This window comes from Phacochoerus africanus, chromosome 1 (assembly GCF_016906955.1).
Source record: "Phacochoerus africanus isolate WHEZ1 chromosome 1, ROS_Pafr_v1, whole genome shotgun sequence".
Lineage (NCBI taxonomy): Eukaryota > Metazoa > Chordata > Mammalia > Artiodactyla > Suidae > Phacochoerus > Phacochoerus africanus.
In genome coordinates, this window is record NC_062544.1 from 35,359,733 (window position 1) to 35,387,210 (window position 27,478).

The following is a 27,478-nucleotide window of genomic DNA, read 5'->3' on the forward strand; positions in this document are numbered from 1 at the left end:
AATCAAGAGTGGAGGGAACTACTCTAACCCTGGAAAAACAAATTCTAAAAAACATTCTAACGAATTCTAAAAAACATTCTAACCCTGGGAAAACAAATCTAAGTGGTAAAATTTGTGAGGTTTTACAAGAGTTGGCAATTTTCAAAATTAAAATGTTAGATGCAAAGTAAATTTAAAAATCAGGCAAGGAGTTCCCGTCGTGGCGCAGTGGTTAACGAATCCGACCAGGAACCATGAGGTTGCGGGTTCGACCCTGCCCTTGCTCAGTGGGTTAACGATCCAGCGTTGCCATGAGCTGTGGTATAGGTCGCAGACGCGGCTCGGATCCCACGTTGCTGTGGCTCTGGCGTAGGCCGGTGGCTACAGCTCTGATTCAACCCCTAGCCTGGGAACCTCCATATGCCGTGGGAGCGGCCCAAGAAATAGCAACAACAACAACAACAAAAGACCAAAAAAAAAAAAAAAAAATCAGGCAAGAAACTAAAACTTTGCTTTTAAGCATGTTAAGAAACGTATTAAAAAGAAAAAAAAAAAGGAGTTTCTGTCATGCTTCAGTGGTTAACAAATCCGACTAGTATCCATGAGGATACTAGCCTCGCTAGTGGGTTAAGGATCTGGTGCTATAGGTCACTATAGCTGTGGCATAGGCCATCAGCTATACTCTGATGCGACCTCTAGTCTGGAAACTTCTATATGCTGCAGGTTCGGCCCTAAAGAGACCCCCCCCCCCAAAAAAAAGAATCTAACATCCATGAGGACATGGGTTCAATCCCTAGCCTCACTCAGTGAGTTAAAGGATCCAGTGTTGCTGTGAGCTGTGGCGTGAGTTGCAGATGAGGCTCAGATCTAATGTTGTTGTGGCTGTGGTGCAGGCCAGCAGCTACAGCTCTGATTTGACCACTAATCTGGGAACTTTCATATGCCACAGGTGCGGCCCTAAAAAGACACACACACAATCCCCCACGCACAAAATAATTAAAAAATAAACAATTGTAATAAATTGCAGGAAACCATACAAGTACCTTAAAATAGAACAGAAAGAAATCTAGCTATGAGATACTAAATCCAACCTTATTGAATATGAACCAAAAATCATTAATAACTTTAGAGTTTATTTTTAAAATAATGCACCAAACCTTGACCAAATCACCAATAAAAGTGTATTTAAGAAAAACAAAACTCACCCACAAACCCAAGATTAAGTAGGGAAGTCAATTTTATTTTAAAAGATTATTTTATTACATATATAGTTGACTCCAGCTTCCAGAAATATAATTTCGCCCTTTTAAGAGCACTACATCCTGAAATTTGAAAATAAACAATTTTAAATGACTACTACATTAGTAAATAAACATGAGAAAATACTAGGTATATAGGTAGTGAAAAAAATTTTAAATATTTAAAACACATAAGGAACATAACTACTTTGTGGAAATGGCTCTACTTCATAACCCACCCAGTTAAAACTAGATGCTATCTTACAAGGAAAATAAATGTCTCATTGAAATGTTATTCAATGTATCCCTCCAAATGAATTCATTATAACTACTAAAGATTTAAACCAAATCATACTACTCCAAATGGATTTTTTGTCTTTTTTTTTTTTTTTTTTTGCCATTTCTTGGGCTGCTCCCACGGCCTATAGAGGTTCCCAGGCTAGGGGTCAAATCGGAGCTGTAGCCACCGACCTACGCCACAGCCACAGCAAAGCAGGATCCAAGCCACATCTGCAACCTATACCACACTTCGTGGCAATGCTGGATCCTTAACCCATTGAGCAAGGCCAGGGATTGAACCCACAACCTCATGGTTCCTAGTCGGATCCACTAACCACTGAGCCATGACGGGAACTCCTATTCCAAATGGATTTTTAAAAAACGTTTAAAAGTCTATTACCATATACTACAATCCTTAAATTTGAATAATATCTTCAATGACAGCAGATTTGGCTCAAGGTTCTTTAAGATAGCAATATATATATAAGAATGAATGAGGGTCCTGAAAATGATCAATATCACAGAAGTTATTTTCTTGATCAAAAAAAAAAAAAGGTTCTAAATGCCAGTTTTTACTTTGAATTGAGGCAAACCAAAATTCAAGCCTCTGCTACTTCTGAAGTCAACATAGCATAGACTGAACCACTTGGAAAAACAGAAAATCACAAGCTGACTAGTGTGTTTATAAGTTAATTATATTCAATGGGAAATAACTAAGGAGATGGTTGCAGAAGTTAAGGATTTATACTTGTTTTCTCACATCAAACTGGCCAGCTTATGAAGGACTATCTTTTAACCAGTTAAGTGTGCACTGCTGAACAAGAGAGAACCAAGAGAATTTGTCTAAAACAATGAATATCAACTACAATTTAAGGAAAAGACTATACTCGCTATATAAACAAGTTGAAAAACATGATGTACAGAAGGTATCAAGTGTAAAAATGGCTATTGTCTTGGCCTTACCTCAAGTTTTCCTGACAACATCTAGCTGGGATGAAAAAGATAATTTTAAAGAAAAAGCAAAATACCTTAAAAGAAAACAATAAACATATGAAAACACATCAGCTCTTGTAAGTGAACAAAGAAAATACCCCACCCACCCACACACACGCACTCTCTCTCACACTCATGCTTTCTCTCTCTCCAGTACCTCTAGACCCTAGAAAGCTTTGCTTCCAATAACCTGCTTAAGAAAATGATTTCACTTTCCCTGGACCTCTTGTATTCCTACATATGCCCAATCTTTACAAATTAGTGCCTTTTAAGATTAGTATGATCATTTTAAAGCTGAATAAATATCATCAGCAAGAAAAATAATTAGCAGCAGGAACCAAATTAAATGCTAATCACCAACTGAGTCCAGAGTACAAGATAATACTCAAACTTTAAATGATTGCTTTATAGACACCACACAAACATGCACTCCATATCAAAACATTTTCTATGCAAACTAAAAGAACGGGATAAACCTAAGATGCTGTTTTGAAATGCATAAACAAATACTTTCCTCTAAAATACTTAGCTTTATTACAGAAACAGTACTAAAAATGACAAAGATTCAAACAATATTTGCTCTATTCTACTTATCATAAATAAGACAGCTGTTGATGTAAGACACACACTCCTTCCCAATCTTTCCATATGCACCCAAGCATTCTTGAATCAGAATAAGCAGTTTAGCAGTCAACCGTATGTGGTTGGATGATTAAAATGACCATCTATACTTTACATAGTAAAGCACTTTCAAAAATTTTAATGTATACAGTGACAAAAAGAAAAAAAACACAGTAATTATGAACACATGAAGAGTAAATTAAGCAGCTTCATAATCAAACCAGGCTTCATTACTTGCAATAAGGGCAATTCTTTCCATTCTCCACCAAATACCTAAGTTTCAATAGTATTAACATTAAAAGAAAACTCAAGTTGAAACCAAGTAACTGATGTGATACTCAGCTTTTAAATCTAGAAGTAACTCTTTCCATGAGGTAAGGCAACTGAGTAATTTGATTGTATCAGATTGCATTAAAATAATTATACTTGATTTTTTAATATCATGCTAATTAAAGGTATAACTTTTGGGGAAACATAACAACAACAGTCCTGAAACTAGGAATTGTGGCTTAGGGGAAAATATTATCAATGTTGTCATTTTACTACTTGCATACTTCCTGCCAAAAGTGCACCTAACACTGTCGGATGACCTATATTTTAAACTCAAGTAAATATATTCTTACACATAAAACAAATAACCTCACGTATTCTTTAAGTACAATTTCTGCACATCATTTATAAGATGATTGAGAGGTAATAATTAAGGCCATCCAATGAAGACAACTAAAGGGTTTGCTTTAAGTGAAATAAGAACATGCTGCTTCATTTTCTATTATCACAGTATAAAACTGATGGTCCCAAAACTGTACTGTTGTTTCAAGCTCTAAAGTCATTCTTAAAAACAGAACTTCCCTCTCCCTTACTTAGGTGAACTAAGTAAGAAGCCGCTCTGACATACCACTTACACACTTCTCTATGGGAGTGAATGGAACATCCATCTAAGTTCCGTATGAATCGAAAATGACTAGCACATATAAAATTCTAGAAAACAGTATACCACATTGTAGAAGGCACTAAAGCTTCAGCTTGTGCTCCCATAGCCCATTTTGAAAACCCAGTTTTCTTTTTATAAATGGCACCTTTGCCACCTTCAGCTGACAACACACACTGCAATATTGTTCATAATAAGCTCGGAAATGTCAAGAAAGTTCAAAAAGAAACGCTTACTTTGTGGGGAGACCCAATGATTCTAAACACTGAATACTAATACATTATTAGTATTCAACACAGTTGTTCTTCTTTTTGAAAGAGAATAGTAAATAGTAGCATGCATTGTCAGTTGGTTTTTAATCCACATATTTAAGCAATTTTAATCTGTAAAACTATTTTAAAGAAAAACTGCTGTCCTAAACAGTGAGCAAAAGAAAACACAATAGTGAGAATTTAACACAATCACTGTATATCCTGTGAAGTAAATGTTAAAACTTCTTACATACTCTGCACTTACAAGGGTGTGTATATATCTGCACCGATTCAAGCACATCATCAATCTGCATATATTGAAATAGTTTTTTAAAAAAAAGTAAAACAATACAAAAATTCAGTTACTAGCATTTTTTAAAACAGCCTCCAATGTTTATCTCCAGTCTTTATGGATCATACAAATTTAGGTCTTCAACGTCCTGTTTATTTATAATGGTTCTTGGCAAACACTAACAAACCACATGACAAGTGTGTCAGCCACCATGGAAATGCACAGATTTTAGAAGATGAGGAGTTTGGGTAACACCTGTTATTTTCATGATGTCCATGCTTTGTTTTCTTACTCAGTAACAAGATGGCCACAAAGTCCCCTAACAACTAGGAAAGCTGTTAGCTCATATCTTTATGCTCTACTGGATTTCCTCACTGTTTTAACATCTTGTTGAGAGCATTAAAAGCTTTGGATTTTATTCCAGCATGTGTTTAGAGGTGCACTTGTGGGTCCTATACAGCTTCTGTTTTGGTAGAGAGGTTTTCTTCATTTGGCTGACAATTCCCATTTTGCTGCACTTTGTTTTCCTCAGTCCTTGGTGGAGGATCTTTGTCATCTACTTCTTTGCCCACATTTGAATCTGGTTCTTTGTTGTGCTCCTTTTCCTACAACGAATATTAAGGCATTTAACATTTTTCTCAGAAGTTGCCTGTCACTACATCTAGTTCTGGCTAAAATATGTAACTTTATCTTCTATGAATTAATTAAACTGGGTAATTTCTCCCATTACCTTTTCATATAAATTGCATATGTAAATTTGTACTTCTCAAAGAAGAGGTGCAATCCATGGAGATTAAGTTAGAATAAAACAGGTAAACAAAACGTCTAGGGAAGATTTCAATAAATAGTATTGACTGGCTTGAAAAAGTAAAAGTTTCCATAGACGCCAGCGTAGATTTGTAATGTGGGTATCAGAAACAAAAAATAGGGGAATGCAGAAAAGGAAGTCACTATTCCTCCCACCAAAGACTCTTCAAAAATAGTTCAAAAACTTAAGGAAGAATTAAATGAAAGCATGTTGGGAGAAAAAAGGCAGGGAGGAAGTCCCCTCATGGCTCAGCAGGCTAACAATCTGGCATTGTTACTGCTGTGGCTGTGGTTATAGCTGTGGCACAGGTTCGATCCCTGGCCTGGGAATTTCCACATGCTTCCACCTTTACTTGGTGTAATTTGGTTTTCCATTAATTATTCTAATTCAACAAACCCAATTTCAGTACATATTACAAAATCAATGATAACAGATCATCTGTCAAATCTGCTAAAACAAATACAGTAAGGAAAAGGGCATCAAGTAGATATCTTCTAGTAGATAGTTTAAAAGTTTATTGTACACCATTCTATGATTCTCTAAAACAAGGAATGCAATTGTTTACATTTTAATTAGTTCTTAACTTCAAAAAGTTAGGTTAGGGGAGTTCCCGTGGTGGCGCAGTGGTTAACGAATCCGACTAGGAACCATGAGGTTGTGGGTTCGGTCGCTGCGCTTGCTCAGTGGGTTAATGATCCGGCGTTGCCGTGAGCTGTGGTGTAGGTTGCAGATGCGGCTCGGCTAGGATCCCGCGTTGCTGTGGCTCTGTCGTAGGCCGGTGGCTACAGCTCCGATTAGACCCCCTAGCCTGGGAACCTCCCTCCATATGCCGCGGAAGCAGCCCAAAGAAATAGCAAAAAGAAAAAAAAAAAAAAAAGTTAGGTTAGGAGTTCCCATCTTGGCACAGTAGAAATGAATCTGACTAGGAACTGTGAGGTTGCAGGTTCAATCCCTGACCTCGCTCAGTGGGTTAAGGATCTGGCATTGCCACGAGCTGTGGTGTAAGTCGCAGACCCAGCTCGGATCTGGTGTTACTGTGGCTCTGTCGTAGGCTGGCAGCAACAGCTTCGACTAGACCCCTAGCCTTGGGAACCTCCATATGCCGTAGGTGCGGCCCTAAAAAGACAAAAAAAAAAATTAGGTTAAAAAACTACCAACTTTAACAAATACTAAGTGATACCAAAATGTACATGATACCGTTGCCCTCAGGAGTTTTTAGTCTAAAACAACTATTCAATAAAGAAAAGAAATGTCAAATATTAATTATTCAAAGCCTAAACTCTGAACAACGTGCTTACTTTCAGTGAAGTACTGTTCTTCTCCGCCTTTTCTTTCCCATCTCTGTCATTAGAACTCTTTCTTGTAGAGGTTGAACGTTCTCTCTCTCTCCTTTCACTGATATGGTCCCTTTCTTTTTCTCTCTTTTTATCCTTCTTATTTCTGCTGTAAGAATATTAATACATCAGTAAGCTTCTAAAAATTAAACACTCTTGGCATTCCCTTGTGGTGCAGCAAGTTAAGGATCCAGTGCTGTCACTGCAGAGGCACAGGTCGCTGCTATGCTTTGGGTTCAATCCCTGGCCAGGGAACTACTATGTGCCTCAAGCATAGCCAAAAAATAAAAGAATAAAAAATTAAACACCCCACTATATTGTTGACAAAATATTCTCACCTAATGTTAATGCGTTGTAAATAAGCATTGTCCATAATGCAGTAGACCAAGTAACCAATTTAACCCCATCCCATTCCCCAATTAATTTCTTAAAGACACACAAGTCATTTTTGCAGAGGCCACCATGTGTTTGCTTAAAACACAATTTTGGAATTCGTGTCGTGGCTCAGTGGAAACAAATCTGACTGGTATCCATGAAAACACAGATTCAATTCCTGACCTCGCTCAGTGCGTTAAGGATCTGGCATTGCCATAAGCTGTGGTGTAGGCTGGCAGCTAGAGCTAGATTCGATCCCTAGCCTGGAAACCTCCATATGCCATGGACACAGCCCTAAAAAGACCAAAAAATACCCCCAAAAAAACCCACCCACCCATGATTGTGCAGTATCAATTTCTTAGTTTTGAAACATTGAAGACTTATTTACTGTAATTAGGATAAAACAAAACAAATACGTCTATTTTTCTTACCAACCTTTTCAAAGCAACAATGTATAAGCAGAAAAGAATGAAAAGGATAAAGAACTGGATATGGCTCTCTCTAAATGACTTCCAGAAAAATCTGGAACTTCCAATAACCAGTTGTGCCATGTGCCCTCTTCTCAATCACAATTACAAAAAGTCCCACTCACCAATTCAAGAGCAAGCAAAAAAGACAGAATGAATAAGTCCCATTTGTAAAAATAACCTATCCTTAAAATTGGAAGGAATCAAAATAATTAGCCATAGTATGGGCTTTTTTTCTCTTATGAATAGTTTAAAAATAAACACAAAAGACCAAGGAAACAAATAAAAACATTTAGTAAAAAGACTCAAACAAAAAACAAAATAAACACAGTAACAGACCCCATAAAAAATGGGCAACACATACAATTCACAGGAAAAGAAACAAATGGCCTTCAAATATATGAAGAGATGGTTACCTTCACTCTTAAGAGAAATGCAACTAAAATTACTAAGTACTAGTACCATTTCTCATAAAAATCCACAACTTTGGTAACTCTGGTAAGCTAGAGGAAAACAGGCACTCTCATACATAGCTGGTTATAGTGCAACCTGCTGCCAATCCTTCTGAAGGACAAGAGGGAAGGAAATCTCTCAAAATTACAAATGCATTCATCCTCTGACCCAAAAATACCATTTGTAGAAATTTTTCCTGCATACTTGCACATTATAAAATTATAAAAGTCCAAAGCTATTCATTACAGACCTGTATAATTTATACAAGAAAAGTTAAGAAAACCCATTCTACTGCCGGCTGGTTACATAATCTAAGGTACTTTGCAACAATGGAAGTCCAGGCAGTTGTAAAAAAGGAATGAAACAGTACTCTCTGATGAGTACATAAAGTTCTCCTGGTTAGTTACAAAACAGCAGCAACTGGCACCAACAGTGTATATTTTGCTCAACCTTTTGCAGAAGAAAGATGAAAATAAAATTGTCTTATTTCATTTATACCTATACACAAAACTGGAAGGATACTTTAAAAAATACTTCTTTCTGCTTCCTCCTCACTTTCAGAAAGCACATGCTTTCAACCTACCTCCTAGGGGATGGAGACCTAGAAGATTTCCTTTTTATGGTTTTTGATGTTCTTGGCGATCTGGAAGAACTCCTGCTCCTCCTTCTACGCCTTTCCCTGAAAGTCAAAAATATGTCATTTGAAAAAACAGTAAATAAAAGATACCTCAAATATACAAAATCAAAAGGGTCCATAATGCTCTCAAGTGAACAGTATTATTTAGAGGCCACCTAAACTAATGTCTTTGATGAAAATGTTCTATCAACTAATTTCAGTAAGGTTAAATTATGAACTGTAAATGGACCAATGAAAATATCTTCAAGGATTTCATATTAGGTAGAAGACCTCCTTAGCACCTGATTTGGACAATAATTCCTTGAGTAAAAAAAATACTAATATTAATGGATGTTTCCTATTCTCTCTCAAGTTAAACATGTCCTTCCCTCGGGATCTAAAGCATGTTTTGTTTATCAGATCCTTTGTTATGCCTCTAGCTCCTTGCTGCTCCACTACTGATTACTTTGTACCAAGGGAGGAGGCCCTTTCCAAGAACTGCAAGATAAGCACACTTGCACAATGTAAACTGTGTAAACCCAAGTATTGAGAAAATCTATAAAAAAGTATTTACATTAATTCATTTTACAGAGAAATTGCTATTACCCCAACCTCCTACCACTTTATTATTGTTATTCTATTCACTTAAAACTGGAGGAATTCCCTAGAGGCCTAGTGGTCAAGGATCCAGCATTGTCACTGCCATGGCTCAAGTCACTGCTATTGCACAGGTTCAATCCCTGGCCCAGGAACTTCTGCCTGCTGCAGGTGCAGCCAAAATTAATTAATTAAAAATAAGAATAAATAGGAGTTCCCGTTGTGGCGCAGTGGAAACAAATCCAAGTAGAAACCATGAGGTTGTGGGTTTGATCCCTGGCCTCACTCAGGTCACAGACATGGCTCAGATCTGATGTTGCTGTGGCTGAGGTGTAGGCCAGCAGCTATAGCTCTGATTAAACCCCTAGCCTGAGAACCTCCATGTGCCGCCTGGGTGCAGCCCTAAAAAGCAAAAAATTTAAAAAAAAATTAAAATAACTTTAAAAATTAGGAATAAATAAATTTGAACATGCATTTGCTTAGACATAAAGGAAATTACACTTAAAACCTGGGCTTTAAACATGACAAAGTAAAAAATATTTTTTAAATACATTAACAGTTTTATTATTAAAAACTAGTTTGCTTATTAATATACTAGCAAAAGATGCATACTCCAATAAATTACTTCCGTACGGTGGTCAACTTAGAAACAATGAACTTCAGGATGTCTATCATTCACATGAGGGGGTATAAGGTTGTATTTATTAAATGATTAATGTACCCAATGATCTATCTATCAAAGAGCCTTACAACTAGTGGCCAGGCAGCTGAAACGACCCAATCCTCTAGAATTCAAGTTCTCCTTATCATCTCAGTAAATTGATTCTAGGCCAATGAAACATTTTCTGTATGTTCTTCACCTTTAAAATAAAACCTAGACAATGCTCTTATGTGGTACACATAAGATAGTAAGACATTAAGACCAAAAGAGCTCAAGAACTGTGAGAACACAAATAAATCAATTCCAACTTTATCTAACCTTCTCTTCCATTACTCAATTTTATTTTCAAGTCACCCCAAAATTATACTTCCCACTACAGGAATTAGATAACAATATTCCATTTAAGCGGCGTCATTCTGCAGCAGCACTCCCCTACCTGGCACCAAGAACCAGAGGTACGTTTGTCACAACCTGAGTATGTCAGTGTATCCCAGACTTTAAGATTCCACAAAATGGCACCATCTAAATCAGTGTAACTCTTTACTTGTATGTTCTGGAAGTGCTAGGTTGAATAGGTAATAACTACCAGTTAGGGATAAGAAGAGCCAAGGCTGGATAGACAACAATCCAGAATGTCAGATGAGAAACAAGCTGTCTCCTACTGTATAGCACAGGGAACAGCGTCCAATCTCTTGGGATAGAACATGATGAGGGGTGATATGAGAAAAAGAATCTATATATATGTACGAATGGGTGACTCCGCTGTGCAGCAGAAACTGACACAGCATTGTAAATCAACTCTAAGTTAATAAAAGCAAAGAAAAAAGCTGTCAGCTCTAGTATGCAGAACTGGAGTTGGTTAGACTGATATATTTAAATTTTAGTTCCACATCTTACCAGCTGCATGACTGGGGTCATATTACTTAATCTAAGCGTCAGTTTTTTTCCCAATAGAAAAAGGAGATAATAAGCCTTGTAGAGCTGTTATGAGGATTTAGGATAATACCTGTAAAGTGCCAAGCCTAGTGTCTGGTACTTAGTAGTAGGTGCTCAATAAATATTTTCTCCTTCCCTTTCTTGGTCTCATCCTTATTTACAGTAATTTCAAGCATTAAAAGTTTTTAAATATCAAAATTTTTCTTTAAAAATATATCTTAGAAGATAATGGTGGAAATAAAAATATTAAGTAGACTATTTTTCTGAGCAGTTAAAATGTTACCCATTCATTAAACAAATCAGAGCACATCAAAGGAAGAAAAATGCTAAAAGACGAGAAATTGTTAACTCTTCACTAAACTCTTCTGAGAGCATGACACATTCCAAACCCTGAACCTTTAGGAACGAATACTGGTCAGCTATATTCTCCAGGTCCCAGAGGTTATTTAAGAACTAGGAAGTGAACCCAAACATCAAAACTTACTTAAAATGGTCCATGAAAAAAAATTAAACATTTTGAAGTCATCAGAAAAAGTAAATTCAACTGAATTCAGAAGGAATCAAAACATATGCTGCTGTGAAGGGAATGTCTAAATGATCACATAAACACAAAGCAATGTGTGAAACCCAAGAGCAAAATAACTGTGCAGTCAAGATACAGTCCACAGCTGATATCCATAACAAATGAGTTAAAATTCTGCAGGTTTTGGTTCAATGTGCTGAAATATGGCAATGATTTGTTGATTTGACGGGCAATTTTAATCTCTACTGCTGCTTTCAACTTTACATTTCTGAGGTATTTTTCAAAAGCCAGTATCAAGTACTGTTTAGAGTCCTTAAACAATCTCTTAAAAAAAAAAAAAAGAAAGAAAGAAAAGAAAAGAAAAAGAGCTGAGCTACTATACTAGTATACTTTTTTCTTTGTCTTTTTGTTTTTTTAGGGCCACACCTACAGCATATGGAGATTCCCAGGCTAGGGGTCAAATTGGAGCTGTAGCCGCCAGCCTATGCCAGAACCATAGCAACATGGGATCCGAGCCACATCTGCAACCTACACCACAGTTAACAGAACACCGGATCCTTAACCCACTGAACAAGGCCAGGTTCAAACCTGCCACCTCATCATTCCTAGTTGGATTCATTAACCACTGTGCCACAACAGGAACTACCTAAAATATATTTTTAAAGTAATTTTAAGATATAGTTTAACACAACTTTGGAAATTCCATTTATTTATAGTTGCAATATCATGTGGAGCAATGGATGCAGCTTTAGATAATCCTGAATTAAGAAAGGGCCTCACATTGCTGCTGTTATTATGGCAACCAACTGCCACCTGGTGGCAGTGTACCTATTAACAGTCCTAAGAAAAAAGCAAATTCTTAAAATGAACAAATATATGAAAATCAAAATCTAAATGTCATGCATTCAACAAAACAGATCAGTAAAAATGAACTTAGATGGGAGTTCCCACTGTAGCACAATGGGTTAAGAATCTGACTGCGGCAGCTCAGGTCACTGTGAAGGCCCGGGTTCAGATCTTCAACCCAGTGGATCTGGCATAACACAGCTATAGCAAAGGTCACAGCTGTGGCTTGGATTCAGTCCCCTGGTGACCTCATATCTTATGGGTGCAACCATTAAAACAAATTAAAAAAAAAAAAAAAACACAAAAAACTAAGATAACAAAAAGGACTAAGACTCCAACTTTAGAAATCAACTGTACATATTAAAATTTACCACATCAGGGAATTCCTGTGTGGCTCAATGGTTAACGAACCCGACTGGTATCCATGAGAATGCAAGTTCGATCCCTGGCCTTGCTCAGTGGGTTAAGGATCTGGCGTTGCAGTGAGATGTGGTATAGGTCGCAGACACAGCTGGGATCTTGCATTGCTGTAGCTGTGGTGTAGGCCAGGGGCTACAACTCCGATTCAATCCCTAGCCTGGGAACTTCCATATGCCAGCGGTGTGGCCCTAAAAAAGACAAAACAAACAAACAAACAAAAACTTTATTCCAAAGAAATAAAGAAGCCTGAAAGACCAATTTTTCTACATTAAAAACCAAAACCTTACCCCTGTAAGCCCACCCTCCAAGAAAATAATTAAGCAGCAGCAACAGCAGTGCCTGGCACCAATGCCAGGTTAAAGCAGTGGGTTACAAGGACTATTAACCTTTCAATAATTTTGCCCAATATTACTTCATCCTCATAGATTCAATACTGCAGCAATCCCTCTACTAGAGAGATGTTTACCATCAGAGGGAAATGTTCTGATATTACGGTACTGATTTCACTTAAAATCACGTTTTCATTTGTCATCAGTAAACCTCTGGTAAAAAGCATTATCAAACCTGCTGGAACTACGAGATCTTCTTGATGCATTATAACTTCTGGGTGGTGTTCTGGACTTTTTATCCTTCTTTCTCTTCTCATCTATCTCTTTAGATCTGTCCTTTTCTCGTTCCTTTTCTTTGTCCTGTTCTTTCTCCTTCTCTTTGTCTCGTTCCTTTTCATGTTCTTTTTCCCGCTCTCTGTCTCTGTCCTTCTCCTTGTCTTTATCTCGGTCCTTTTCCCGTTCTTTATCCCGGTCTTTATCTTTGTTTTTACCCCGTTCCTTTTCTTTTTCACGTTCCTTTTCCCTGTCTCTCTCTTTTTCCCTTTCCTTTTCTCTATCTTTTTCTTTCACTCTTTCCTTTTCCTTGATTTTTTCTCGGGTGTCTTTTCTTTTGTCCCTTTAAAAACAAAAATAAATAAATAAATTCACAATTAAAATAATCCGACACCCTAAAAAGGACCTCCTTTTCTTTCCTCAACAATTAGCAACAAAATTTGTAATAACTAAAACACATTACTTATAAATTTCTATATAACTTACATGTACATAACACTGATAATTAAATCAAACAATTACCAGGCTGAATTAAATAGTCTGGAAACCTCATGAGTCATATTGACCATGAAATGCAATCAATGGCAATCAATATTAATCACTACTAAAACTATCAGAAAACATTTAATTTCTTTGACTAAAAATTAAAACAAATTTTTTAACAAATGAAGCCATGAAAAAAGCTACCCTTAATTTTCAAAAAACTCACCGTGAACGCGAACGACTCCTTGACTTCCTTCTTTCTCTTGATTTAGAACGTTTTTTATGGGGGCTCTTAGATCTACGTCTATCTTTTTGTCTTGAACGTGATCTATTATGAGATCTACTCCTAAAGAAATACAAGTTGTTAGAATGTCAAAATTTATTCTTAGAATTTCAAATTTTAAAAATTTAATCTTTCTAGAGTTCCCTGGTGGCTCAGCACGATAAGGATCTGGTGTTACCACTGCTTGGCTTAGATCACTGCTTTGGCAAGGATTCAATCACTGGAGCAGAAACTTTGGTGTTCCATGGGCATGGCCAAAAAAATAATTTAAGAGCTTTCAAATAAGAGAATTTTAAAACCATCCAGACAATATTTATCAGTATTTTTAAACTATTATGTACTGCTTCAGTTAAATGATCTGACATAGATTTATTTATTTGATACTTTACCAGACAGTTCATTGCCCAAAACACAAAGACAGAACAGAGCAAGAATTTAAGTTATTTCCTATGTCATGCTTAAAGTTGCTATTTTCAGCTGTGGCTTTCTTTTGCTAAGAATTACATGCCTCAATTAGTAAAGAAAACTCCTCCTACAGCCCAAGTTTTCACACCATAAGTTGTCTTTAACTCTTAACCTGCATGTAATACGACTGCTTGTGGTTATAACTTATAGTGGTTTTATGGTCAATGTTTTCTATGAACAGCTGTGGGCTGTTCGTCATAATACACATTAAGAAGAATGTACAAGGAAGCACAGTACTAATGATCGTGCCAGTGTGACAGAAAACCAAACATCTTACTCATGAATTAAAGCTCAATAAAATCAAGGCCTTGATTTTATAATTACATAAACATAGCTATTAAAGAAACCAGTAAAAGATCCTGTTGTATATGCAGCGCAAACAAATCCGGCTAGTATCCATGAGAATGCAGGTTCGATCCCTGGCCTTGCTCAGTGGGTTAAGGATCCGGCATTGCCGTGAGCTGTGGTGTAGGTTGCAGACTCAGCTCGGTTCCTGTGTTGCTCTGACTACGGCAGAGACTGGCAGCTGCAGCTCTTATTTGTCCCTAGCCTTGGACCTTACATATGCCATGGATGCAGCCTTAAAAAGCAAAGCAAAAAAAAAAAAAAAAAAAAAAGAGAGAGAGAGAAACCAGTAATAAAACTAGAATTTTTGCAGTAAAAACAACTGTTACTCCAATTCTGAAATTTTTTAGAGTCCTTTTCCCCACTAAAAGAATAGCTTATATAATGTCAGTTTTCCATAATGACATATCCTAGGAACTGTTAATAAAATATAACAAAATTAAATGCACCAACTCTAGGGTCATTGAGTGCTGCCACACACTAGCCATGAGAGCTCTGGCTAATCACTTAACCTCTCCAAACCTGAGTTTCTTCATCTATAAATTGGAGTAAGAATCATACCTACATCACCTAGGGCTGTCATGAGGATTAAAACAGACGATACATGGAAAACTGCCTAACAGTCTCTGGTACAGAGTAAATGCTTAAAACTCTTTAAACCTTCAATATCTGAATCATTATCATTATTAACAATATAAATGAAAACTTTAAATTACATTTTGTTTATTTCAAGGAGGTTGGATATGCCTTATACAATTAAAACTCATCCTGATAATATTTTCATGAATTAAGTTAAAACCAAATATCTATAAAAAAAGAAATACATAGTTAAACGTTTGTCATATGCTATGAAAACCAGAAAAATCTCCAATTCTCAATTAATGAAATTTGGTTCTGAAAACATATTTTTCAGTTAGTTAAAATTTGTTTCCCAATAATTAATTTTCAACTGAACCACTCATTATATGTCTTTTAAAATTATACATTTATCTTCATACATTTTTATCCAAAAGGATAATTCAGTTTATTGAAATCTTTATCACTAATAACCTAAGAGATATAAGGATTAAGTAGTAGGCATTAAGGCAAAATTTATAACATTTTTAATCCATTTACAGATATCCACATGAAGGTAGTATCTTAAAGAACATTTGTTTCTACATACTTAAAGATTTCTATTCTAGTTAACCTTGCTAAAAATATAAACAATAATTTCATTTTCTTCATTCAGTGCTTTCCAATCTTAATTAAGAAACACCTTAATGAATGAAAGTTAATAATAAAAAAAAACACTTATCATTTGGCTTCCCATCTTATCCTGTCAGTCCTCAAAGTTTGAAAGTCACTGCCCAAGAGTAATGATTGTATTTCAATTTTGACATTAAATATTTCATGTTTATCTCACCCACTAGTTGCCTACAAATTCTCTGATTAGGAATGCTAAAAGCTTTAAGGCAAGAGCAAATCTAATCCAATCAATGATAAAGACCTGACTTACTGTTAGCAGTGCTCATTTTAGCACATGTACAAAACTGCAATTATAAATTAAACTGTGAATAAAGGACAATTTACCATAATGCTGCATCAAAGTTCATTTCTAAGTCAGTTGTTTCCCATTAAAATATTATAAAATGTCTTATAGTTCCTATGCTGGTCTGTAAAGATTACCTAACTTTATAATGATTAGAGTACTTGTACCCACTTTTTCTAACACTGTCCCTATGAAAAAAACAAAACAAACACAAATTTGGACAGGAGTTATCTTGGGGCACAGTGGGTTAAGGCTTGGGTCACCCTGTGATGCAGGTTCAATCCCTGGCCTGGGAACTTCCGCATGCCATGGGTGCCCCCCACCCAAAAAAGTGGACAGAGTGGAAACACATCTTTCCAGTCCTAGTCAAGGTCGTAGTGACAAATAAACCCTTCCTCCCATCTATATAAAGAAAGGAAGGAACAGGGAAAGGTTCTACAAATACCTGAGAACACTAAGGAGGCAGAAGAAGGCAGGCCTTCAAGAACAAGGGCTCTAGCAACCCACACTGCTACTAGGTCTAGTAGGTCATAGTCAGAGCTAAGGGTATTCAATCCCACCATAAGAAGGGAAACCAAGAAATGCCTGTCATCTTCTAGTGGGGGCTTGGGGCGGGGGGCGGAGTTCCTGAAGTCAATGTTTTGGGTAAGGAATTTTTTTCTTTTCAACAGAACTCCTCCTATTTCTTTATCATCTTAGTAAAGCTTCTTGTGCTTCTACACCATGTACATACTGCCGAAATAGGAAACACGCATACCTCAGAGATACTGTGGGTTCAGTTCCAAATCACCGCAACAAAGGGAACACCATAATGAAGTGAGTCATTGGAATTTTTCGGCTTTCCGGTGTATGTACAATTTATAGTTATACTACAGTCTACTAAGTGTATTAAGTGTGCACTAGCATTATGTCTTAAAAATATATATATACATACATACCTTATTTAAAAATACTTTATCACTGGAGTTCTCACTGTGGCACAGCAGGTTAAGTTCTCTCTGCAGTGGTGCAGGTTTGACCCCTGGCCCAGCACAGTGGGTTAAGGATCCAGCATTGCCATAGCTGTGGCACAGGTCACAGTTGTAGTTCAAATTTGATCCTTGGCCCAGAAATTCCCATATGCCACAAGTGTGGCCAAAACAGAAAAATGTGGGAGGCAGGGGACCTTACTGCTAAAAAATGCCAGCCATCACCTGACAATGCAGGATTGCCACAAACTTTCAATTTGTTAAAAACCACAGTATCTTTGAAGCAAAATAAAGCAGAGTGCAATAAAACAAGGTACGACTGTGTGCAGGCATCAAGAACAATTATTTTCTGCTACAAGATTAGAGAGACCTCTATGAAATCACTCCTATGAATAACAAATTTCATTTCAGACTGAATAACTCTTCCCCCACGAACCCTTATAAGGGGAAAATACCCAAATGTACTTAAAATGGTAAGAGTAAAACCTTAAGGTATACAGTTAAATTACTTGCTCCAATGGAGAAAGCTTCAAAGAAATTATCAAGGAAACAATGGTGTTGATCAAGTGTCGCTTTTTTTCCAGCTTTAGAAAACAGCAAGGTATTAGATTTGGAGCATGGCTCTTGTTTATAACAACACAAAATGAGATTCAAATCATTGGTCTTTTTCTTTCTCAGAAAAATTACTACTTTTCACCTTGATTCTATATTTTTTTGATCTCCACTACCCTGCTGACCTACTGAAATATCCATAGTCTAGCACCACTGATTCTATTCCACTTTCCTTCTCCAGTTCTGGCTTCCACTGCACTGCTTTATCCCTTGTACATGAAACAACTTTATTCTCTCAGACCTGAGTTTGCCTTACTCTAAGGTCTTAGATGGAGACAGAAAGTAAAACCATATTCCGAAGGAAGTTTGGCAAGCTAATAACAACAGAGAAGTATACGCTGGCACAGGGCTAAAAGTATAGTTTACTACAGTCTATTTAATAATGTCATCTTTTCAGAGTTCCCATGTAGTGCAGTGGGTTAAGAATCTGACTGTGACAGCTCGGGTTGCTACTGGTGTTCCATCCCACCCCAGTGCAGTGGGTTAAAGGATCCAGCATTGTAGCACAAGTTGAAGCTGTGGCTCCGATTCAATCCCTGGCTCAGGAATTCACATATACCACAAGTATGGCCATAAAAAACAAATAAATAAAAGAACATCAAAATTTCCTCATTGACTCTATCTCCTTAATCAGCTTACCGATGAGGTTCAACATACAGCACACTGGTTCCTTTTATTCCCCCTCCCCTTCAAATCCTCCTCCTTTCTCTAATATTCCCAACAACATGCACATACGCACATACACACTTTTCTCTACCTCTTCTCTTTAGAAGTATGAATATGTATGTACATTAACATGAAGTTAGGATCCACTAAACACATCTTTCACATTTCAATAACAGCTCCCTCCTCATCCTAAAAAGGACAATAAAACTTCTCATTTTAGACATGATTTAGGGCTACTTCCAATCAAGGTGGTGTCGCAAGTTTATATTTTGAGATCCCCTTGGCACCAACTACATTGGATTTTTTTTTAAAGACACTAAAATGACAGAACTATGAGCCATGCACATAATACAGACAGAACAGAAACAGAGCTTAAGCACAATACAATAGTTGCAGCTGAAGCCAAAGGTTACTCCTGTGTTTCAGGTCCCAATGTGGGTGGCAGAGGCTCTTACCACCAAGAGTACAAAGACTTAAAAGTACCCCATTTGACACACAGAACTGGAGATATGTAACTACATGAAATCAGGATCTGGGGTGGCATTCTCCAGACCTTGAAGGAAATGGAAGAAGGAAAAAACAAAAAAACTGCTATTTCAGAAATATTTTCAGCATGACGTGTTCCCTTTTCCCAATAGGAAGAATGAAAAGCTTCTGCCATTTCTACATAGAGACTAGTTTACTCATAGAAAAATCAAGAACAGAACATCTTTAGAAAACCAATTACTAAAAATACATTGAATTTAAAAATTATATACTAGATAAAATGTCACTCTTATGTTAATACAGTATCATAAAGTAGTATTTAACAGTATCCATACTTCCTGGAAAACACCAAATTTCTAAATCCTGATACTTAAACAAAGATTAAGAAAATCTTAATCCCTGTAAACACAAAACCAAAAAAGTTTAAATATGGCAGCAGAAATTCTCACCTGTGTTTTGACTGTGATCTTTTCCTTCTAGAACGGGATTTTGAGCTAGACCTGGATTTTGAACGAGTGTGGGAACGAGATCGACCGCCTTTTCTTTCATTGCTCTTTCCAGACTCTGGGAGGAAAAAACCACTTTGCAGTGTAAGCTCAGAACAATTAAAGATCCCAGTTAATAATCAGGCACAAGTGGAATGTACCACATATAGTGCAAGGGGCCTACTCTCTGTACATCCTCCTCCTGTGCAATTATCCTTCAGAAACATCCAAGAAAGTCATTGCATAAACTCGTTGAGTGCAGCCACCCTGCAGCAGTACATATAAACCAGATGATTATAAACAGCTGTTCGTAGTATTTTGTTGCTGCCATAATGTACGATTATAACATGTCTGTAATTCCTATGACACTGATTTTTAAATCCTTTCTCCATTTATTTTCCTAGAATTGGGTAAATTCTGAGTGCTAATTTAGAAAATTTGCTCAAATGTAAACCATCTAGACATTTTGGTTGGATTTTTAATTTTAATTAGCAACACAAAAGCTTGAATAGGTGTTTCTTTTACTAAAAAGAGTCTCTGTATTTTTCCTAAATCATGGACTCTCTTTTCTATTTTCAAAATGAAACCTTTGAAGGAAAAGTGAAACTGCTTAATCATAATGTTTATTGTTTTTCGCCTCACAATAACATTTATACCTTGCTTTAAGCAAATCAGTTCTGAGCAACGATTCTGCCTTAGAATATAAAGAACTGATTAACTCAAGCTAATGTACCTCAAACTCAATATAATGGAAAAAAGCATTTGTGCTAAATACTTCTTCAACCTTTGACTCTAGTTAAGTCACTTACTCTTTGAGTTTCAGTCTTCGCATTTGTAAAAAGAAGGGACTGAACATATAATTTCTAAAATTCCTTCCAATTCTAAGAGTCTATGATCTTCAGCTATGACCTGTGTAACAATGCTATGGCCTTACCTGGTTCGATAGCTGCTGAGATAAAGGACTGAGCCTCTCGTACTCGCTTCATTACTTCTTCTAACTCCTTAGCTGCAGCCTGAGGTGTCATCTCAGGGGGTTTTACTATTGCATTGTTGGAGTGATTTATTCTAAATTAAAAATATTAGCATATCACAAATACACAAAATATTTTACAAAATATGAAACAAATGTTTATATGATACACATATATACAAATCTGAGGACATCTCAAAAGCACATTAAGAATATAGCTAAATACAGAATAACCAAAACCACCCTCAAAACCATGATTAACCTCATTTCCACCTGCTAACAAGGGCAAAAGCAAGGGAGGAAAAAAACTGAACCCTGGGTAACTTCTTTAATTACTTGAATAGACCAGGACAAGGGCTTTTCTACGCAGCTTAGAATTATAAGAAATTAAAATAGTTAACACCAATATTAAAATGAACCGTTTCTATTCTTAGAATACAAAGTTTTGGTTGACAACCTCTGCACCCTGGGAAGATGAAGTGGAACATAGATAGGTTCCCCATGATAAACAGATATCATGTACACCATTTTACTCAACCCTGGCCCATTAAGTCACAGAGATTCAAATGTGGGAGACATTTGATAAAACTCTTCCCTTATGGGCAAGAGTGGTTGTTCTGGTACACATAAATGAATTGGGTGTGTCTCACTATACCCCTCCTACAGTGAAAAGACAAGCACTCACTAAGAAACATTACTTATTCTTTAAGAGCAGAATCTTTATTTATTTTTTTGTCTTCTGTCCTTTAGGGCCGCACCTGCGGCATATGGAGGTTCCCAGGCTAGGGGTCTAATCAGAGCTATAGCTGCCAGCCACAGCCGCAGCAAAACCAGATCCGAGCCATGTCTGTGACCTACACCACAGCTCATGGCAACGCCGGACCTTAACCCACTGAGTGAGGCCAGGGATCCAACTCGCGACCACATGGTTCATAGTCGGATTCGTTTCCACTGCGCCATGAGGGAAACTCCTAATAGCAGAATCTTGATTGAACTATGTCACTAAGGAAATTATCTATAGAATTCAGATAAAACTATTGACTCAATATTCTGCATCAAATAAAATTTCTGGTTTTCAGAAGGCTCTATCAATTTTCCATTTTGCAGACAAGGATGTGAGCAAACCTTAAAACTTAAAATGTATGATTTACATTTCTGGGTACTTATTATTTTCTCCCTGAGATTTTAGGTTTACCCAAATTATTATTACTTTATCACTATAGGTTCAACCTATATGATAAACTGTCCATTAGTCTAATGTAATAATGCAAAACCACCCTGACTTGTTAAAAGTTTATGGAAAAATACCTACGATTGAAACATATGGTATACAAATGTTACCATTAAATTAGACCTTATGAAATAAAAAATATTTCAAATGCAACTTTAATTTAAATGCTAAAAGAGTATATATCTCATGTTTGATTTATACTTAACACAAAGCCTTCCTTTTCACAAACTGTCAATTACTATCAAAATGAGAAAAAAAAAACCTCAATCACATCACAAACACTTTAAATTTTTTCAAAATCATTAAAATTTCTTTGTTTAGGGTTTCTTACTTCAGTGGCCTGTCTCCAAACATAACTCCATTAAAAGCAAGGGCCCTTGGTACAGAATTTTGGTCTGCAAATTCCACAAAAGCAAACCGAGTCGGCTGAGTCTCATCACCTGCCATCCGCACAAACTTCACTTCTCCAACTTGTTTAAAAAATTCAAGTAGTTGATCAGCTGTGGTTGTCTAAAGAAAGAAAGTAACACTTTAATAAAGTACACCCTTCTTAAAAATATCAGGTAAACTTTATCAACTGATACGATTTATAAGGAAGAGAAAAGCGTAAGAGGTCCTACCACTCAATTTCTTCTTAAACTAGTTAGTTACCTGGGAATTCAAATTGCCAACATAGACAGTTCTCCTAATTTCATCAATTTTGGAAGGATCCACATTTCCCATAAGTGGTGGCTGTGGTATCTCTCCAAGTGTTGCAATGTTGGGGTCTAGTGCTGCTGCTGGTATAGCTCCCAAACTGCTAAGGGAAACACCCAGCTATAAAAAAATAAAATATAAAAAATAAATTTTTAAAAAAGCATTTATTTTCTATTAGTATCAAAAATCACCACTCTAAGCTTGAAAAGAATTGATCAACTTAGTAAAAGAATGGGAAGAGACTAGGGACTCCTAGCTTTAGGCCAGGTACATATCTGAATTATTCAGAGTGAGGTCATAATAGTTTTCAATGTAATTAGAAATACAACATATTTGTTAACTACGTAGGTATTTTAATTACATCTAAACTTGACACTGAAAACAATCAATTCTCACTATTCACTGCACCTATGTCCTATAATGTTTGCAAAGAAGACTGAGTTACTAAATACTGAATCGCTTTTCCTACATAAAACACACAGCTAGGTTCCTGTGAGCCTCTTGTCATATTTTCATCAAGTAATAAATACATGCGTTTACGTGTTTCTGTATAAAGATACCTTATTTTATATATAAATATATTATTGATTCATTAACATTATTTTATTTTTTTCTTTTTACAGCCACAGTGGCAGCATATGAAGTTCCCAGGCTAGGGGTCAAATCAGAGGTGCAGCTGCCGGCCTACACCACAGCTACAGCAAAAGTGGATCCCAGGCACATCTGTGACCTACATCACAGCTTGCAACAATGCTGGATCCTAAACCCACTGAGCGAGGGCAGGGACTGAACCCCCATCTTCACAGACACTATGTTGGGTTCTTAACCTGCTGAGCCAAAATAGGAACTCCGAGTTCATTAACATTAAAGTCATGGCCAGCAGCATTATCAACTCATGCCTGAACAAACCTTACACAAGTATTTCCTCTGTAAGGCACCTCACAGTCTTCTGGCACTTAGGTACACTAGACAGAACTTTAGCACTATGCCTGGGAGCCATTTTAAACAGCAAAATCATCAACAAAAGGCACAAAACATGTGCTGAAAAACATGATACTAAACAAACTACACATACAAAAAAGTTATTTACAGCATTAGGGCTAAAACAAGGCAGCAGAGTACTGCTTTGCTTAAACTCAATCTGGGAATGTACCTACCAAGCAACTCAATTTTTTCATCATCCTATTTGTGTCAATGAATAACAAAAGCACTGCAAGTACTGATTTTGAAGTTACAAATAAATTTTAGCTAGTATGTGAATTCACAAATACAGAACACACAAACAGTGAAAATCAACTGCACCTCGGACATTCAACAACCTTGTGAGTTCCTAACAGTTAGAAACCAAAGCACCCAACTTTTGCGAGGTTATTAACTTACTCCTCCTATCAGCCCTAAGAGACAGGGATCACTATTTTGCCAATTTCAGAGATAAACACTTAGAGAAATTAAATAATTTTCCCAAAGATACTCAGCTAACGTAACAAGTGGTAAAAGTAGGGTACTACCATGGATAGACTAAAAAACAGGGACAAAGTTTATCTAAGAAAAGAAACCTAAAATAGCGAACCCTTACTTATACTACAGTAGGAAAAAACTAAAAACCCTTGAATGCTCTTTCTTAACATTACTAAAATCAGTTTTTAGTTCAAACATTAAGTAACATGTTTTTAATGTGAATTTAAACTAGAAAAGACAGATCTCAGAATCTGAAAATGAAGTTTTTGCAGAATTCATGAAAAGACTTTTCAAAGGAAAAAAACACTACAAACCTTCATTTCCACTTACGCAATTTTTTTTTTGCAATTTCTTGGGCCGCTCCTGCGGCATATGGAGGTTCCCAGGCTAGGGGTCGAATCAGAGCTGTAGCCACTGGCCTATGCCAGAGCCACAGCAACGCAGTATCTGTGACCCACATCACAGCTCACAGCAACGCCGGATCCTTAACCCACTGAGCGAGGCCAGGGATCGAACCCGCAACCTCATAGTTCCTAGTCGGATTCGTTAACCACTGAGCCACAACAGGAACTCTCACTTATGCAATTTTAAATCAATTAAATTAATTGACTATATATTATTATACTGTTGTAAAACCACTAAAATTTAACAACTGTTAAGAATATTTTCTAAAGGTGAAAACACTAGTTTATGAAATGAGTATCATTTATGCTTGTCATAGCAGCCCATGTGTGATCTTTTTAAGATATGTCAAATCATGTATTACTCCTCCTTAAAACTCTTTAGAATAAAATCAAACTTTTTTCCATGGCCTAAAAAGACCTACAAAAATCAATCAGTGCTCGATGTAGCCCTCCAATCTCAAAACATCTACTATGTCCCCCACCCCCTTGCTTCATAACCACACCGACGACCATTCTGCACCTTGAACACACATGTTTTTCTCAATTTAGGGCTTTTCCCTTGGTGTTCCTTGTGCCCTAGAAAGCTCTTCCCCAACTTCTGCTGACTGCATTCTTCGACCATCAGGTCACAGCCTCTCTAAGCAACTTCCTCTGACCTTATGTAAAACCTCATTTACTCTCCACTACCACTGCTCTGGTTTTCACCTTCAGAATATCTATCATGATCTGTAATACCTTGCTACTTACAGAACTTAATTTTTTTTTTTTGCTATCACCAGTTCAAGTTATCATAAAGTTGTAGAAAATATGAATGGGGAGTTCCTGTTGTGGCAGAGAGGAAATGATTCTGACTATATCCATGAGGATACGGGTTTGATTCCTGGCCTTGCTCAGTGGGTCAGGGATCCAGCATTGCTGTGAGCTGTGGTGTAGGTCGTGGATGTGGCTCAGAACCCACAATGCTGTGGTTGTGGTGGAGGCCATCAGCTGTAGCTCCGAGCAGACCCCCTAGCCTGGGCACTTTCCTATGTTGCAGGTGCAGCCATTTAAGAAAAAAAAAAAAAAAAGATTAAACGAGATCATGTATATGAAGCAATAGCTGATTCTTAATAAATGGTAACGTAACTTTAATTAAAAAGAAAGAAAAGGGAGTTCCTGTCGTGGCGCAGGGAAACGAATCCACCTAGGAACCATGAGGTTGTGGGCCCTGGACTCGCTCAGTGGGTTAAGGACCCAGCATTGCCCTGTGGTGTTGGTCGCAGATGAGGCTCAGATCTGGCATTGCTGTGGCTCTGGTGTAGGCCGGTGGCAACAGCTCCAATTCGACCCCTAGCCTAGGAACCTCCATATGCCGCGTGTATGACCCTAAAACGACAAACGCGTGTGCGCGCACACACACACACACACACACACAAAGAAAGAAAATATGAATGGGCTTTTCCAAATCATCTAATCCAACCCCTTTGTTTCTCAAACTTAAAAAAAATCATTTAGTCCTTGCCCTCTCTTCTTTTCACTGTAACATTTTTCAACACTTGTGCTGTTTAATATGGTGATCACCAATCACAAATGGCTATTTGAGTTTTAATTAAAATTCAATTCCTCAATCACACTACCACATTTCAAGCACGCAACAGCCACACGTTGCTAGTGGCTACGACACTTGCTAACACAGATACAGACATTTCCATCACAGCAGAAAGTTCTATTGGACAGATGTAGCTTTCTACAACACCACAATTAACCTTCTTTAAACTAGTCTATTTTCTAGCCCTAGTGTAAAGGACCTAGCTATTTAGCTTGCCCCTTCAGTCTCAGAAGGGGTAAAAGATGATCTGGGAGTTCCTGTTGTGGCCCAGCAGTAACAAACCGGACCAGTAATCGTGAGGATGCAGATTTGTTACCTGGCCTTGCTTAGTGGGTTAGGGATCCAACATTGCCACAGCTGTGGTGTAGGTCATAGATTCAGATCAGACTCGGCATGGCTGTGGCTGTGGTGTAGGCCAGCAGCCATGGCCCCATTTCGACCCCTAGCCTGGGAACTTCCATGTGCCACAGGTGCGACCCTATAAAGCTAAATAAACAATGGAGTTCCCGTCATGGCGCAGTGGTTAACGAATCCGACTAGGAACCATGGGGTTGCAGGTTCGATCCTTGGCCTTGCTCAGTGGGTTAACAATCTGGCGTTGCCATGAGCTGTGGTGTAGGTGGCAGATGCGGCTCGGATCCTGCGTTGCTGTGGCTCTGGCGTAGGCTGGCAGCTACAGCTCCGATTGGACCCCTAGCCTGGGAACCTCGATGTGCTGTGGGAGCGGCCCAAGAAATGGCAAAAAGACCAAAAAATAAAAATAAAAAAAGAAAGAAAGAAACAAAAGCAAACAAACACGTAAAAAAAAAAAGGGGGGAGATCCCGTCGTGGCGCAGTGGTTAATGAGTCTGACTAGGAACCATGAGGTTGCGGGTTCAGTCCCTGCCCTTGCTCAGTGGGTTAACGATCTGGCGTTGCCGTGAGCTGTGCTGTAGGTTGCAGACGCGGCTCAGATCCTGCGTTGCTGTGGCTCTGGCGTAGGCTGGCAGCTACAGCTCCGATTGGACCCCTAGCCTGGGAACCTCCATATGCCGTGGGAGGGGCCCAAAAAATAGCAAAAAGACAAAAAAAAAAAAAAAAAAAGGATGATCTGACCTCTCAATGTAACACTTTTGCCATTTGACACAGAAACCCTGGTCTCCTTGAAGATGTGACCCTTAAGTAGAAACCTTATGAAAGAGTGAATGAATCTTTTTAGAATCTGGAAAAGAAATATTCTAGGCAGAGTATAAGTACCAAAGATCTAAGGCAGAAATATATTTGGCATATCCAATACGGCTAAAGTAGAGGGGAGGAGGAAATCAGGTAGGAAATAAAAGGTCAGAAAGGTAGCCAGGAGCCAAAGCACAATGGGTCACCTTTCCCCTGCTTTCTACCTCAAATTATTCTTCATAAATTTTTGTAATAATAGGTATCTACACATGAATTGAAAGGAAATTATTTCCCCTCAAAGCAACCAACTAAATAAAAAACTTTATACTGTTGATAAATAAACGCTAAGAATTTTCAAGAGAGCAAGACAATACTTTCTGGAAAAGCAGGAAAGAAATTGTGGTGATCCAGGAACTAATGTTAAAACATACAA

General features: G+C 37.4%; 1 protein-coding gene across 3 annotated transcripts in view; it reads right to left on the minus strand.

The window, feature by feature from the left end:
- Nucleotides 1–2,999: 2,999 nt before the first annotated feature.
- The window catches only part of SREK1 (splicing regulatory glutamic acid and lysine rich protein 1), a 42,467-nt gene continuing 17,988 nt past the window's right edge, over nucleotides 3,000–27,478 (minus strand). For 2 of the 3 annotated variants that reach the window (XM_047797922.1, XM_047798040.1), the window contains 9 exons: nucleotides 22,399–22,563; nucleotides 22,079–22,257; nucleotides 20,481–20,611; nucleotides 19,511–19,625; nucleotides 13,932–14,051; nucleotides 13,185–13,565; nucleotides 8,605–8,700; nucleotides 6,691–6,835; nucleotides 3,000–5,189 (listed from right to left, as the gene is read on the minus strand). In XM_047797922.1, the coding sequence (XP_047653878.1) occupies nucleotides 5,037–5,189; nucleotides 6,691–6,835; nucleotides 8,605–8,700; nucleotides 13,185–13,565; nucleotides 13,932–14,051; nucleotides 19,511–19,625; nucleotides 20,481–20,611; nucleotides 22,079–22,257; nucleotides 22,399–22,563 (1,485 nt within the window). In that variant the 3' untranslated portion in view covers nucleotides 3,000–5,036. The remainder of the gene's footprint in view (nucleotides 5,190–6,690; nucleotides 6,836–8,604; nucleotides 8,701–13,184; nucleotides 13,566–13,931; nucleotides 14,052–19,510; nucleotides 19,626–20,480; nucleotides 20,612–22,078; nucleotides 22,258–22,398; nucleotides 22,564–27,478) is intronic. The other variant, XM_047797952.1, reaches the window with a different exon arrangement.